The sequence below is a fragment of the Camelus bactrianus genome, chromosome 12, assembly GCF_048773025.1.
Source record: "Camelus bactrianus isolate YW-2024 breed Bactrian camel chromosome 12, ASM4877302v1, whole genome shotgun sequence".
Classification (NCBI taxonomy): Eukaryota; Metazoa; Chordata; class Mammalia; order Artiodactyla; family Camelidae; genus Camelus; species Camelus bactrianus.
The window spans coordinates 13,122,909-13,138,344 of NC_133550.1; the positions used below are offsets into that span (position 1 = coordinate 13,122,909).

The window sequence follows — 15,436 nt, forward strand, 5'->3', positions numbered from 1 at the left end:
TTGCATGTGATCTTGACTAGATACAGAGTATGAAATGAGAGGAAATTTCAAATTCTCTTTCAGCCAAAGAGGTTTACTATTTACATGAAAGTCAAAAGAAGCAGAATGAGAAGATGCTACAGCTAAGGTAGTAAGAAATCTAGGGCTATTATTTAATAAATGAGAAGTAAAGGATATGCCACTAGACACATAATTCAAAGACAATAAGCAAGAAAACGCTGAGTGGGAAACAATAGTAAAATATACGCAACTGCTGGGTTCACAGAGCTTTCTTTCTCCATAAAAACAAAGGGTTCTTGCGAATCTTACAATGGAGAAGGGGCATTGCTTTGCTGCAGACACCCTAGGAGAATCCCAACTTGTCTCAGAATTCTCAAGACTACAACAACCTGAAGCCCTGTGGTTGAGCCTAGGAAAACTGAAAGAAGGCTACTCCATCCCCTGCCAAGTTCAAAGACAGGCACACAAAAGCGAGTCTGAACCCTCCAAGCATAGAGTTATTTCAGAGAAAGGAGAGAAGAGGGATGGCATTCTCACCGTGCTGTTTCGGATATCTATGTTGGGAAATTTCTTGTTGATGAACTTGAGAGATGATTCCATGGACTTCTCCAGTAAGAAAGGAGGCTTGGATTTGGGGTCCGAACAAGTCTGCACAGACAAATTACACTACATTTCAACCCTTTCTCCTGCTCCTCGGAAACATACCTCTTCCTGCACTATGCATTCTCACACAATCTCTCTAGGGAAAGGGGATCTGGGAATGAACTATAAAAGCGGAGCATAGGTCAGCAACAAGTTCCAGGACATGAAGCCAACTATCAGAAGAGCTAAATAGCCTGGGCATGTCGTCTTGCTGGGTAAAGCTTAATGCCTGCTTGGCCCCAGCACAAAGAGGAAGCTCTCTCCCCACCCCTCAGCCAAAGCCGGAAGGAGTAAGAAAAGCAGCTGCTCAGAAGTTACACTTTGTGGGAGACCCAGTGTCACAACTCTGTCCATTATATAAGCATCTCATCCCGAAGGGCATTCATAGGGTACACGGGGGCAGAGAAACCGTGTTCCCAGTGATTTGTTTTATTACAAAATGCACAAAGCCCCTCCCCTAAGTCCCCTATTTTCTCTTCCAGAAACTCCCCACTCCAACCCGTCTTTATCTCTTAGCTCCGCCAGGCTCAGCTCCTAGCCCGTCTCTTGCCACCAGCTTCTCCCAATTCCACGGTTCCTATCCTAAACACGCACATATATGACCACAGCAAGAACTGTCTCAGACTCTAAGTACCTCAGAAGGAACCTGCTCTTTTATTTTAATCCAAATATCATATTTATTTTTTCCCTTTAGGGAAAGTACTTCCACTCTAAAAGGTTTTGCCAGAGACCCAATTCTGGGTATCGTCAGAATGTGGGGGATCAGCACTAAACAATAAGACCCAGAATTCTAGACCCAAGTGATTCGAAACAGTTATTTCCCAACCCACCTCTACCTCCACACCCAGCAGGAAGCAGACAGTCTTGTTGGGGTGAGAGTCATACTAAGGAAGGGGGAAACCCTGGGGAAAAAAAAAACCTCCCCTTCTGCCTGCCAGCACTGGTTGTCCTATATAATCCGAGTGACTGAAGGCCAGTTAAACCAGTGGGAAAGAGGAGGGAGTCTGGCTGGATCTACTGGCCTCAGGGTTCTGTCGTACTGTTGCTGGAATAATTAGTACTAGCCCAGATGGTCACGCTTACCTTTTTGATGTTATACATTCGGATGAGAACGCCCTGACCTCGATCATTTAGGATGGTGAGCTTCTCTGCTAGTTTATGCTGGTAGGCAGAGGTCAAAGACATGATGGCCACCGAGAGAAAGGAGCATCCAGACAGCAGTGCCTGATCTCCCCAAACACTTTCAGCTTGGGTGGTGACACCCTCTGGGCGGAGGGGCCCAGCCTGGTTGGTGTACTGGTCTTCCTGTCGCCTCTACCATTGGCTCATGGGTGAAAGCAGTCATTACCACTCACAGGCCCTCAGAATCTTCTGTGCTTCCTCTTGCACACTCAGCAGGGGAGACTTCCTCTTTCTAGCTGTGCAGCATTTTTGGTAAGACTGTGAAATAGGTGGAGGTGGGGGAGAGGGGCAGGCCTTCAAGGCACTTACCCTTCCACTAGTGTCCTATATAAACCAGATAAAGAAGTATCAGCCACCCCACTCCTGCACACCTTTATACTTTCCCTCTTTAATATCCTCATCAAGAATGCCTACGTTATTTTCTCCTGAACCTTGGGCCCATGCACCTTTTAGGGCCCAGATCAAATCCCAACTCCTCCAAATTACCTCATTCAGTGTGAAACAGTATATATAACATTGAATTCCTTGTCATGTTATTAAGTACATGTTTTATCTCCCCAACTACAGCATAATAAGCTCCTTCAGGAACTATATCTAATACTTCTTTACATTCCTCACAAATGCTCTAGCACAGTGTGGTCACATCAGTATCACCTGGAAACTTATCAGACATGCAAATTCTCAGACCTACTGAATCCAAAGCTCCGGGGTAGGGTCAGCATGCTGTTTTAACAAGCCCTCCAGGTAACTCCAATGCTCTCTCAGGTTTGAGAACCACTGCATATGTACAATGATTCTTAAAGGTGCTTGAGAAACTGAGATTGATCCCTATCTCCTGAGATTCGGGATTGGTAGGTCTGCAGTGGGGTCTAGAAGTCTGCATTAACAAGTACCCTAGGAGGTTTTGGTGCAAATGCTCCATCAGACATGTGTTGAGAAACACTGATCTAGAACACCACCTCTTGGATATAGTAGCCACTCAATAAATATGCTGATTTATTTGTTGAGTTATTAAGACTAAACTGGGAAACAGTCCCCATAAAGAACAACCAAATTAACTGAGATTAACAAGGGGAAACTAATAATAGACTTTAAATCTTAGAAGACTAGATTAATTTTAGCACTAAAATATTCTTGCCATTCCAAGTTAGGCCTTAACTCCCTAACTCAAGAAAACTAACTAACTCACTTTGAAGCCTCTTTGAAGATAAAAAGCAGAAAGTCCTCAGAAAATTCTAAATCAAACAGGATTATCTACATATCTACCTCCTTTCCAATACCTTTTCAAAGAAACAAGAAGATGGCATGAAATTTCAACTATCTCTAAGGTAGACTTTGCATTTTTGGAAAATAGAATCTGCCTTTCAGTTTATTTACTATTATTGAGTCCCTGGAAGAATATGGGCCTAGCATAAGGCGATTTGGCCCTGAATATTTGAATCACCACCTGCTGTTACCAAAGCAACCCAGGTTCTACTAAAGAGATCTGTGAGGTTTCTACTGGTCTTTCACCTTGATGGGGGGGAATAAAGGGCGGGCAGGAAGATGTTAACATCTAGGGAGCTGAGCAGCGGCACAGCAGCAGCCTCCTTATGGGTGAGTACAGTTCCTACTGGATCTTTCTCACTTGCATTTCTTATCCTCATCCTGAAAATTTTGTTGAAGAATCTTGTTTTCTGCTGTCCCCTAATATGTACTCCCCAATCTAGTGGGGACCATGTTCTTGGTCTACTGTGGATGTCCTATGTTCATTTCTGCCTTTCTCATTTATATATGCTTTCCCTCTTGCTGGCCCAAATCCTAGTCGATCTTCTGGATCTAGCTCAAATAGTACCAAGTCCAGCCCCTGCTAAACTCCTATAGCACTTGGTCTATGGCACATATTTGACATCTAAATTAGCTTTCCTCTTTAATTGCCCATTTCATATTATACTGCCACCCCAGGTGAACTGTAAGATTGCTGGAGCCTAGAAACATTTATTTGCCATACTTGGCATGTGGAAAAAGCCTACATTTTGGCATCAGACGGAATTTTGGGCTCAAAAGTAGGTATGTATGAGACTTAAGACTTAGCGGCTAGGAGCCTAGGTTCTGGAAACACACAGCTTGAATTCACATCCCAGCTTTATCATTTGGCAGCTCTGATCCAGTTTCCCTGTCTGTAAAATGGAGACAATATTGATAATAGTTTCTATCTCTCGGGGATATTGTGTGTGTGTTAAATAAGTTACTGCATGTAAAGTGATGACCCCATTATTTACTATGTACCAGGTACTTTAAGTGCTTGACATGTATTACATCAAATAACATTAATAATGATATTCAAACACTTACTAGCTTTGTAACTCTAGGCTATCACCACTGAGTTGGTTTTCTAACTATACAATGGTGGTAATCTATCATACAACTGTAACTATATGACATGGTGTATGTATATATTTGGCTCAAGCCTTGGTCCACTGGATTAGGAAGGCCAAAAATAAATTTTTTATTTTTTTTAGCATGAAGTGAGCATATGTTGCTTTCTATAGAATTCTATTTGGCACCCTATAAAGAAAAAGGCCAGGTTTAAAGATGAGACTAATCTTGCCAAGAGGTCATCTTTAGAGAGACTTCATTGGAAACATTATGCAGCAGTTCCTGCCGGAAACTGGAGGAACCCCTCTAAGGGCAGTTTAATTACCCCAGAGCAGGGTCTAGTAACCCTGGCTACAAATCAAAATCCCCTGTAGAACTCTTTTAAAGCCACAGTTAGCCAGACTCCATTTGCAAAGATTCTAGCGAAGGGGCATAGCTCAGTGGTAGAGTACATGCCCAGCACACCTGAGGTCCTGGGTTCAATCCCCAGTACCTCCATCAAAATAAGTAAATAAAAATAATTACCTGCCCCCTACCCCCAAAAAAAAGCAAAGATTCCAAACCAACAGTTTTGGAGTGGGGCAAAAGGCTCTGTCACTTTAAGACTACTCAGTGATTCTCATACACATCTAGGACAGAGAACCACTTCTCAAGACTTAACTATGACATCAAAAACGTCCAAACCTCTGAGAAGCCATAGAACATACGGTGGGAGAAGAGGAATTGAGTAGCTTGAGCAGAAAGCTGATCCGTATCACTCGAGTGTAAGGTACTATGCCTTCTCTCTCAACAAACTTCAGCTATTTTCCTTGTTTTGCCTTACAGGACTGTCTTTCTCTTCAAGTGACACTTCCCTTCGGATTCTTGAGAGACACTGCTTCAAGAATAAGGTAGGTCTAAAGAGCCTTTAGACTAGGTTTAAGTGTCAAGCTAGCATCAAGGCTGGAATACTCTTGCCAAGTCTAACATGCATTAAACCAAATGGCTTCCATTATAGTCTTGGCCTCCCTACATGGGATGCTCAGCTATCCATAATGTCACCAATTCTTGAGGCTTACTCTGAATCACCCTTTGTTTATGAAGACTAGCCTTATCAGTCCAGTCAAACTTCATATATTTCTAGGCCGCTGGCTAAAAATAAGAGTTTGGGGTTATCTGAAAACTACATTTAAGTATTAAAGCTCTTTTCCCATTATCTTTAAGAATCTAAAGACAGCTATGCAATATTGGATTATACTACAGCCTTTATATTCAGGGAGCCAACTCACTTCATAATAAAAGTTCATGGCTCTAATATAATCATTAATATGCACTGTAAGCTTTCAAAAAAAATAAATAACACCTTGGCTTGTGTTCCTGAAAGACACCTGAGTCTAAATCCCTGGACTTAACCACATAAATGCCCTCAGGAAAGTCTGACATTTAACAGTCTAGTTCTGTGCCCTTTGTCTATGCCCTAGGCATGATGCAAAGTAGAATTGAAATGGGCTATTCTAGGCCCTTTTCTATCCCTACTGCTTATGCCAGTCTTCCTTGATCTTTTCTCCCCCCTATCAGACCGTGCTGTCTCTGCTTTGCAGAAATCTCAGCTGTAGCTGTTGCCTGGAAACTTGGAAGTCATTGAAGTGAATGTCTGCGATGATAGCTAAAGACAGCTAGCCAAAAGGGAAAGTAGGCCTCCTATTGGCAGTAAAATGCGGCAGATTTGAGCCGGTATATTCTTAGTTCACTCCTAGGAGTCTTCATATGTTAATAACTACAACTTTAGAGATTTCAGACTGGCATTCTCAGACAATTATAACATAGCCTGAACTTGAACATGGTAATGTTCATTCTTCCAAATCCCTCTCCCCAAAAGTGGCTACACTGACCTATCTGACAAGTAGCATCCTTGTCTGGCAAAGAGCTTAATTTAGACAGGTTGGGTGAAGAGGAGGAAGGGAGCGATGCTGAACAGTAAAGGAACCAGCTGCCCCAGCCTTGCTTTCACCAGCACTCAAGCTTAAGGTGTTAAACTTCTTCTTACCCCACTTCCATGAATTTCCCAAGGAATCCTGCCTGTTTATTTAATAATTGGAGGGCAAAAAACTACTTAAAGCAAGCTTTCAGACTAAAAATTATGTACAAATGTTAATTTTTGGTCTTCCAAGGCATATAAGCAGTGAATTTGTCCTATTATCCTATTATCTGACTGCTAGGTTTATCCAAAACTTTAGTTTAGTTACCCAAAACTTTCACAGGTATGACTTCAGACACTGATATCTTTCACAGCTCTTTTTCTCTGAGAACAGAAAATAGGCCTATGCCAAGATTACCTGATCTTAAATGTCAATATTTTCTTCATCAACCCATGGTTACTGCTACTTAGGCTTCATGGAGCCAGAAGCCTTAGAAATATGTCCTTATGACCCAAACCACAGGATGCTAGCCAGCAGGTTACAGTACCACCTAGCATCATGTAGAAAGTAAGTTTTCCTGATAAGAACTGTTAAGTCACTGGAGGGAGAAAAACATGCTAAGTATATAAAAGATTAAAGACTTAAAAAAAAAATAAAAGAACAAACTTCTGACCTGGAAGTTCTTAATTTTGGAACATGGTATGTCTTCAGCATTTCCAGAAAGGAATGGAGGGTGAAATAGAGTTAAAACCTAATAGCCATTTAACAAGAACTTTTTCCTTTTCGAAAAATCCAAAGATAGCTACAAAGACGGCTAACTGTAAATATAATGCTTGTCATGTGGTCCCAATCAAAAGGCACAAAGAACATGAGGCTGTGTCAACAGAACTGCTATTGATGATAATAAGTTTCTTCACTTGAGGGACGGATAAGTAGAGTCAAGTTCTATTGCCTGCCCCACACCTCCGTATTCCATAGCTACTGGAAACCTTAGCCAAATGAAAGGAATGAAAAGCCAAAGGAAGTTTCTACTCTGCTTCTCTAACTTCTGGTCTGCTTTATTTCAGAGCTATTTAATCTTCTAAAGGTTATTTCTCCAAGTTTCAAACCAAATGAAAAACTTTCTAATGCTGCCAATCAGATTCCTGACCCTGATGTCTGGAGCATAGGTAAGCAACAGTGGGAGGGTGAACACAGTCCTTAGTGAAGGCTGGACTCTAAGCCCTCTATAGCTAATAAGCACTGCAACCCTGAAGTAATTAACTCTTAATACTCCTCCCACAAAATCCGTCACCAAAACAATCAAAAAAGAGTAAATCTGAGAATTTCATCTGTCTCTGGAGAGGCAATCCAGTAAAAAAGGAGTCTAATTAAAATCTAAATTCACTTACAACAGCTAAAAGATTCTTATCTTATCAATACCTAGTCACTTTCCACAGAAAAAATTACTGGTATAAACTGAAACTTGTAATCTGGAAGGTTGGGATTTGTCCTATCTCAAGTGATATCCTTTCTCTAAGATGCAGCACAGTATATTGGAGAACTCACTAGCTTTTCCATCAGATCTAGGTTCAACTAGTTGCTTTGGCTTTCAGGAAAGATACTTCTCAAACACATATTCCTCATTTATAAAAGGAATAATATCTACCTCATAAGGTAGATTAATATTGAATAAAGATGTATGTGTGTGTTAGAGCAATGCAGGCTCCTGTAATGGATAAAGTTCAAATTGTGTTAATATCATGATTTAACACAGCAGAAGTTTCCTTGTCTACAATTCAGTCCAAGTATTCTGTGGGGGTGGTGATTCAAGAACACAGGGTCTTTCCTAACTCTTGACTGTCACCTTCCACACCTGGCTTCCCAAGCAGCCACAAAAAGAGAATGAGGAAGGTACAGCTGCCTCTTAACCACCTCAGCCCAGAAGAGAATACTTCCACTCACTTCTCATTGGCAAAAACTAGTTACATGACCATGCCAATCTAATGGAGGCAGGTTGACTGGCAGAGCAACCCCACTTTCCAGCAACAACTATGGAAGGGAGACTCAAATCTCTGCTGCCAGCTAGCCTTCCCTGCAATATAAAAATGCTTAGTACTTGTGTTACTTCTTCCTCCTTTGCTTCTTTCCGGATAACACACATCATTCTCCTTTATTTGTCCTTAAGACATTTGCTCCAAAAATGCTGTTTTGTGAAAGGTAAGATAAATCATCTTATACAAGTTATTGGAATAGAGAGCAGAATACCTTTAAGTTGGACTGGCCACTAGATCATAGGCATGGCAGATGCCTAAGATTCAATTACAGGTTTTAAAAGAGCTATATTCACAGGCTCAGAGTATTTCCATTTCTTCTCTCACGCTCCACTTATGACTTTAATCCATCAAGGACTTGATTACACACGGTTCTCAATTCTGCATAAGATTTTCAAGGAATAAAAAACCCATTCCTAAAGCTATGAAAGGGAAAGGATTAATATACTCTACATGAACCAGGTCAGGATCTCCAAACACACAAGCTTGAAGGGCACAGCCAAGAGTTACAGGAGACATCAGTGGAGTTCCCCACCACATACATAGTGGGGAGGGAAAGTGCAAAGGAACTATATGAAACAGAAACTAGCACAAAACCAATAATTCCTATTCCGACATGTAGTGATAAACTGTTTTTGATAAAATAATCTTTAATCTCCCAGAATGGTTATCTAATTCTCTAGTTCTGATTTCCAGCTAACTTTCCTCCTTTGATCATCTCCTACAGTGACTCAAAAGACATTAAAAAGAGACTATGGATGATAAACATCCTAACAACCAGAAGTCCTGGAGAAACGGTAGAGTAATTTTTTAAGTATATTAACATCATTTTTAATATATCAACATAGTTTTAACTAATATCACTAATGTCGTATTCTAAATTTTCAAAGATTCTTAGACAAGCTTTTCTTCTTTAAAAAATAAACCATATTTTCTATTCTAAGTCCTCTTTCCCACACACAATAGAATGCAGGGAAAAGTCATGTTGGCTTTAAATCTGATTTTGGAGAAAGAGATGTCTAGACCTTTATTTGAAATGCTATTAACGCACATCAAGCTTAGGCCTTTGATAAAAATGCGAGCTATCAAAGTGACACCCCCTCAGTGTTCTCTTTCTACCGTTAGGTCACAAAAACTGATGGAGGAGTTGTGATTAAAGAGCCAGCAGATGGAAGATTTATTAAGTCTTTTTTAAACTTTGGAGAAATCTTAGCTCTCAAGTTTTGAACTCTTGTTAACAACTTGACAACAACTCTTGGTAACAACTCTTGCCATTGTTGGCATGTGAATACGTTTTTATTTAATTAAATAAAGAATATTTTTCCTATGATAAGCTTTGGTTTATTTGCCTTGTTTTCATATCCTCATTTGTCAACCAAATAGCTCAAGGGCTTATTTGCCTATTTCCCTTAGTAGGGAAAATACAGTCATCATGCAGGGTATAATGCTATTCCTTAGTTAGATTCCTTATTCTCCAACTTTCTTCTCCTACCTCCAAGTCATTTACCATATGACCATCATATCAACCTTCTTCAATCAATTCTCCACACAAATCTTCCATACTTAAAAGGTATCGTCTTACGATAAGCAGAGTTTGGAACATGGCTCTAAATCTATCTTCCTAACTCCACAGAAGTCAGTTTACTCCTGTGTTAAATATGCGTTATTCTTTTCCAGTCTGTTCATTTAAAATGCCACCCCTTGCCCTTAAACCATTCAAATCCCTGTTCTAGCTTTTAAGTCCAATTCTTAATTCTCACCTCATTTAAACGTTCCCTGTCTCCAAACTCAACCATAGCACAAACCTTCATGAGGGAAGTCAGAATCACATACTGCTTTATATTTACTACATCACTAGCCTGGTGCCAGGCACCCAGGAGATATTCAAATACTCAGTGTTTAAACTGAACCAAGACCCAATTGAAAATAGGCCCAAATTAGTTCCTCTTAAGCTGTAATTTTTATTGCAGCTAGCTAATCCTTTTAAAATAATGAGTTTGAGGTTTTGCTAGTTTACTGATTATTTCAGATATATTTACACCTATAATCAAAAGTAGAAGTTTTAGTCAAATGAATATTTTCTGCCCTTGGGAGTCTCATCCATCCCTAAGTATTTTCTAGATTCTTTTCAAATGATCTTTCTTCTTTCTTCAGCTAAAGTAGAAAACAGAAGGGAGAACAACTAGACACTTTTAGCATCTAGCACATTCTAGCATATTTTGTACAAAGTGGAGGGGGTGGGGGGCTACTGACTTTCTCCCTTAGCTTTACATAATATAAACAAGATTTACTTTTATCTCTTGACTAAGACCTTACACATATTCTGAATTTTTTTTAATTATACTTTGGTATATTAACATCAGACAAATTATACTTTGGTATATTAACATCAGAATGTTTCTGAGGAGAAAAAAGTCCCCAAAAGATAAAGATATCTTCCTTTATCACATTTTAGGTATATGGAATCTTATCCTAAAAGACTATGCAGTCTTAACTAGGGGAACCCATAATTCTTCCTCCAAACCAGGATACTCTTGAGCTTGAAAGGGGGAACAATAATTATCTTGGAATAACAACCAGACAAACCAAGTCAGCCACCCTAAGTCTAAAGAAATAAAACATCGATTAGGCACTTGTGTCATTTAAAACGTGGGTGCCAGATCGACTCAAATACTGCTTTAAAGGATTTCAGCTCCTCTGAAGAAGGCATAATAGAAGCTAAAGCATCACTTTTTGGCTTCAAAAATGACATTTGGTCAAAGCTTCAAAAAGACCAAATAAACTTATGGAAAAATACTTACTTTAAAAAAAGCCAGAGTTTAAAAATAATTGCCTCAAAGCTTGCCTAGATTCCCCAAAGTCCTAGCTATTCCCCCAAGCTCCCACAACAGGTAGCTTATGTCTCCATTTACCTCCATTTACTAAAAGGAGTTTCATTCTGATTTATTACTATGAAACTGCACTCTGCTTTAGGAGAGGCATGATCTGCCCATGCACTAGTCCTGTGCCCACACAAAATCAAAGTTGTTGAATGTGGAGACTCTATACTACATACACGTGGTAGAGTGAAAAGAGATTCAGGACTCAGGGCTAAATATTTATACTGAATAAATCAACCTCTCAAAAACCTTGGTAACCAGGTTCACTCATCTTCACCAAAAAGCCCCATCAAGGCAATTTAAATTATATTTATGTACTAGTAATAAGACTTTCCAGCTATAAAGTTTCTTCCCTAAAATCGGGTTTAAGGTTTCTACCGTTACATTCACAGTATGAACTGTGGGGAAAATAGCGCTAAGGCCCATTACTCACGTCCTAGATACGTACCAAAACATCTCTCATTGGTTCCACATCTTTATCCTTTTGTTGGGCCACACTTTATGGGGCCTTTTTATCCAGGCTTTCCAAACAGCTGTGGTATAAAACAGGGAAAGAAAAAAAACCTCAAATATTTTAGTCTCCTCTTCCCACATATTCTCTTACAAGATAGATGATGTTTTACAGTTGCTGCAGCTCCTGAGAAAGTATACCTACGTGCTCAAGTCAAATAATCAAGTATCTACTCAGCTTGAAGCACTACGTTAAGAACTATAGTGGCCATGGTCCATTATGAGGGAACAATGGTGACAACTATAGTATAAAGCAACAGTTCTCAAACTTTAGCTGGCATCAAAATCACTTGGAGGGCTTATTAAAACACAGATTGTAGGACATCTTACCTCTGAGTTTCTGATTCAGTAGGTTGGGAGTAAGGCCTAAGAATTTGCATTTTCTCAAGTTCCCAAGTGACGCTCATGCTGCTGGTCTGGAGATCACACTTTGAGAACTACTGGTATGACACACAGGTTACTACATGCTGGGAGGAAAGGAGGTTATAAGAAAACGTAAGAACTTAATTCCAGGCAGAGGTTAGGAGAAGGCTTCAAAAACAAAATGATTCTTGGGTTTAAACATTTGACATTCCTTAAAATAATATCAGAAGAATAGTAGTATTAGAATTTTAGAACTGTTCTGTACAAGAATAGCTCTTTCCAAAATTTTTAGTAAGTAAAATTTTTTTAGCATAATTCTGCCATTCTACCATCTTTTCAACAAAATTTTTTTAAGAAATTTCCATTTCTTTACATATCTGTTCATTAACCCTTGCCAAAGCAATACTAACAATAGTTTGCAAACTTTGACTTAACAATTTGCACCTTAGATGCCAGCATCAGGAAAGGTGTGAGGGGCTATTTGTTGCTGAGTCCTGGGGAAAGGAACTACCTAAAAGTCAAGGAAAAACACAGAGAACAGATTGCTCAAGTACAGGCAATGTAGATTACACGGGTACAGAATATTTACATATTAGGACGCAGAATGAATTTAAAGTAAAAACAAAACAAAACAAAACAAAAATCACCACTGGTTTTCTCATTTATCCTGTATCATCCTGTATTTCTAGAGCAGGCCGTTGGCTATTCTTGGCAAACTCCCAGGAGAACCTCTTTTTAAACACAAATTTATTTCCAATGGCTCCCTGGTAGGAACACCTCTCCCTGCTACTTTCCCTGAAAAATTGTAACTAGCCCCAATTTTTCACCCTCCTCTAAAGCAATACTTTCCAGTCTATCCTCACCAATAAGAACATCTATTATGTTCCCCCATAAATCTCTTTTTGAAGTATTTTGCAACTGCACGTATTGAATAATGTTCCTATTTTAAATTACACACTTAACTACCAATCAGAAATAATTAGATGAGACAACCAGGACTTAGTTGATAAAATTCAAGCCAGAAACAAAGAAATTTAATGTTTTAGGCTTCTGATGGGCAGAAGTTTAAGTTTTATCAGGCTTTCTGAAACACTGAAAAACTCTAAAGAATCTGAGAACCTACTGGGATTCCTTCAATTCTAAAAGCTGAGAAAACTCACCTTCTAACATACATTTTTTCCCTCCAATCACTAGCATATAGATCTGTCTCTTTACTCATTACTTCAGTCTTTATTTTTAACTAATAACTATTCACTCTAAAAACATAATCTATAACTTAGGGATAAATGCAAGTATACCCACAGATAGAACCAGCAAGGATCAGATTCAGTTTAGGGTATTAATCTCAGCTAGCTCTTAGAATGAATCTGTGTAAATGCCTTGGTCTCTCGTTGTTTTGTTTGCTTTGTTTTTCCTTTTCAAAAATATTCAACCTGGCTGGAAAGTCAGTCTGAAAGAAAGCTCAGCAGGCATCTCAGATAAAGGAACTTTCTGGGTTAGAAAGGAACGAACCAAGCATTTAAGAATGGAAAGAATAGATGTGTGATGCATTTTTATTTTAAAATCGCCACCACTGAAAGACAGGTTTGGCTTTTGTTTGCTTAAAAGTTGGTGGGCTTGTTCACTGCTGCTAAATGGAACAGCTTTATCAGCTCAGGAACCTGTCACCCTGACAAGGCATCACTGAATGCAGTGAAGCCTGACTTGGGATTCTGGTTTGGTATCCACTCCCTGTCCTCTCAAGGTCTTAGCTCGCTCTTCCCCAGAAATTTCAATCTGCAGGTATCTATCTGAATGAAAAGAATGGATGGGTCACAGAAACAGTGTCAACCATTTCACCAGATTACTGTAATTTAAATCCTGAAAAATCACATTTCGCTTCAAATCACACTGGCCTCACTAATTTCGCGTGAATGAAGTTGTGATAAATCCAGAGGATTTCGTAAAGATTACTTTAAGATATTCTTAACAATCTGAAATTTGCCAAAAGAGCAGCTTTTTCTAACATGCTCTGTGCTAAGCTTGCAATGAAGCATTCATTCTTCGCAATCATCTTTCAAGAAGCACTTTAATAGCTTGCTCCTCCTTCACAGGAATTATCCATTCCATCCAAGTGAAGGAATAGCTTTTGTAAATTCAAAACAATGCCTAGTTCAGTGGTTCTCAACCCTGACTGCACATTAGAATCATCTGGGCAGCTTTTTAAAAATAACTATGCCCAGCTCTTTCTGATTAATTGTCTGGGACAGAACCTGGCATAGTATGTCTTAAAAGCTCCCGAGATGATTCTAAGGTACAGACAAGATTAAGAACCAGTAGCCTAGAACAAGAATGGCCTGGGTCCTGTTTCCATCAACATGTTTCTTTTTAGGGTCTTAATATGAACCAAAGATTGTGAAGCACACTCCCTGAATCCCTGGGGATGATAATTAAAAAAAAAAAAAAAAAAAAAAAAAAAAAAAACTGGTAACAATGTTTAGCTATTATTCATGTAAAAATAAAATATCCTACTCCCATGATCCTTTTCACTAAAGCCACATTTAGCTCTTACTGTCTGGATTTCCCCTAAATCATATTTTGTCTCTGTAAACCACTGACATGTTAGCAATCATATTTTGGTTCTGTAAACCACTGAAATGTTCTAAACCCGCAATATTTCAGCACTCAGACTGATCTCCCAGACTGCCTCTTACCTCCTACCAATATAAAAATCTGTGACATCACATTTTTTACTCCTGGTTTTGAAAAGTATTATTACCAGATCTACCTGTAGTGTCAGCTCTTTCCTTTTCTGTGTGTAATCTTCAAAGGCCACAAGTCCCTTTTCTCCATAGCCCTCCCCAGGTCACTCTGTGCCCCACCAATTTCTTCCTAATATGAATTTACAGTCTCAACCACCTTTTTAGGCATCTAATATGCTGCCACGTTGGGGCCTGTTATCCTAGTACCTTGGAGACAAGAACTGCTGCTTACACTTTTTCTTTTTCGTATCACAGTTTCCAGAGCAAAGGCTCACAATATATGTTTAGTTTTCCACTGTCAGGTTAAATCTCCCTTTAATCTGACTAGGGCACCCATCCTACCAAGCATTCTCAGACAAATCATTGCTGACTTTTGAATTTTGAGATTCTACAACTGCGTGCTAAACAAAAAGGTTCCTGTCCTTTGGTGATTAGTTTTTTTCGTTTTGGGGGCTGGGGGGGGGGTGTTCTGTCTTCTTATATCTCCTTTACAATTTTCCGCTTCCCTCCCCTCAAAATCTAAACTATCTTTCTATCTGAACAACTTCCACAAACAAGGCTTCTTTCTCACCAGCATCGATCGACCTCTAACGAGTCCCAGTCCCTCCTCGAGTGCCATTTCTAAGCACTCATTCTCTTTTCTAAGATGGTCACCAGCGAAAGCAGTGCGAGTTCGGCCCACGCACGGCCCCGGTCGTTCTGGGGGCCAGAGGAGGACGCGCCCGAGGTGGGGAGGGAGGTGGCGGGGGAGCTGAGGCAGGGGGAGCTGAGGCAGGGGGAGCTGAGGCAGGGGGAGCTGAGGCAGGGGGAGCTGAGGCGGGAGGACCCAG

The 15,436-nt window shown here is 39.8% G+C and overlaps 1 protein-coding gene across 3 annotated transcripts in view; it reads right to left on the reverse strand.

The window, feature by feature from the left end:
* The window catches only part of NCKAP1L (NCK associated protein 1 like), a 53,601-nt gene extending 38,242 nt beyond the window's left edge, over positions 1-15,359 (reverse strand). Inside the window, exons 1-6 of one of the 3 annotated variants that reach the window (XM_074374710.1) lie at positions 15,178-15,359; positions 12,310-12,376; positions 11,833-11,969; positions 11,441-11,525; positions 1,726-2,148; positions 538-648 (exon numbers count right to left, since the gene is read on the reverse strand). In XM_074374710.1, coding sequence (XP_074230811.1) covers positions 538-648; positions 1,726-1,827 — 213 coding nt within the window. In that variant the 5' untranslated portion in view covers positions 1,828-2,148; positions 11,441-11,525; positions 11,833-11,969; positions 12,310-12,376; positions 15,178-15,359. The remainder of the gene's footprint in view (positions 1-537; positions 649-1,725; positions 2,149-11,440; positions 11,526-11,832; positions 11,970-12,309; positions 12,377-15,177) is intronic. The other 2 variants (XM_074374712.1, XM_074374711.1) reach the window with 2 other exon arrangements.
* Positions 15,360-15,436: the final 77 nt, after the last annotated feature.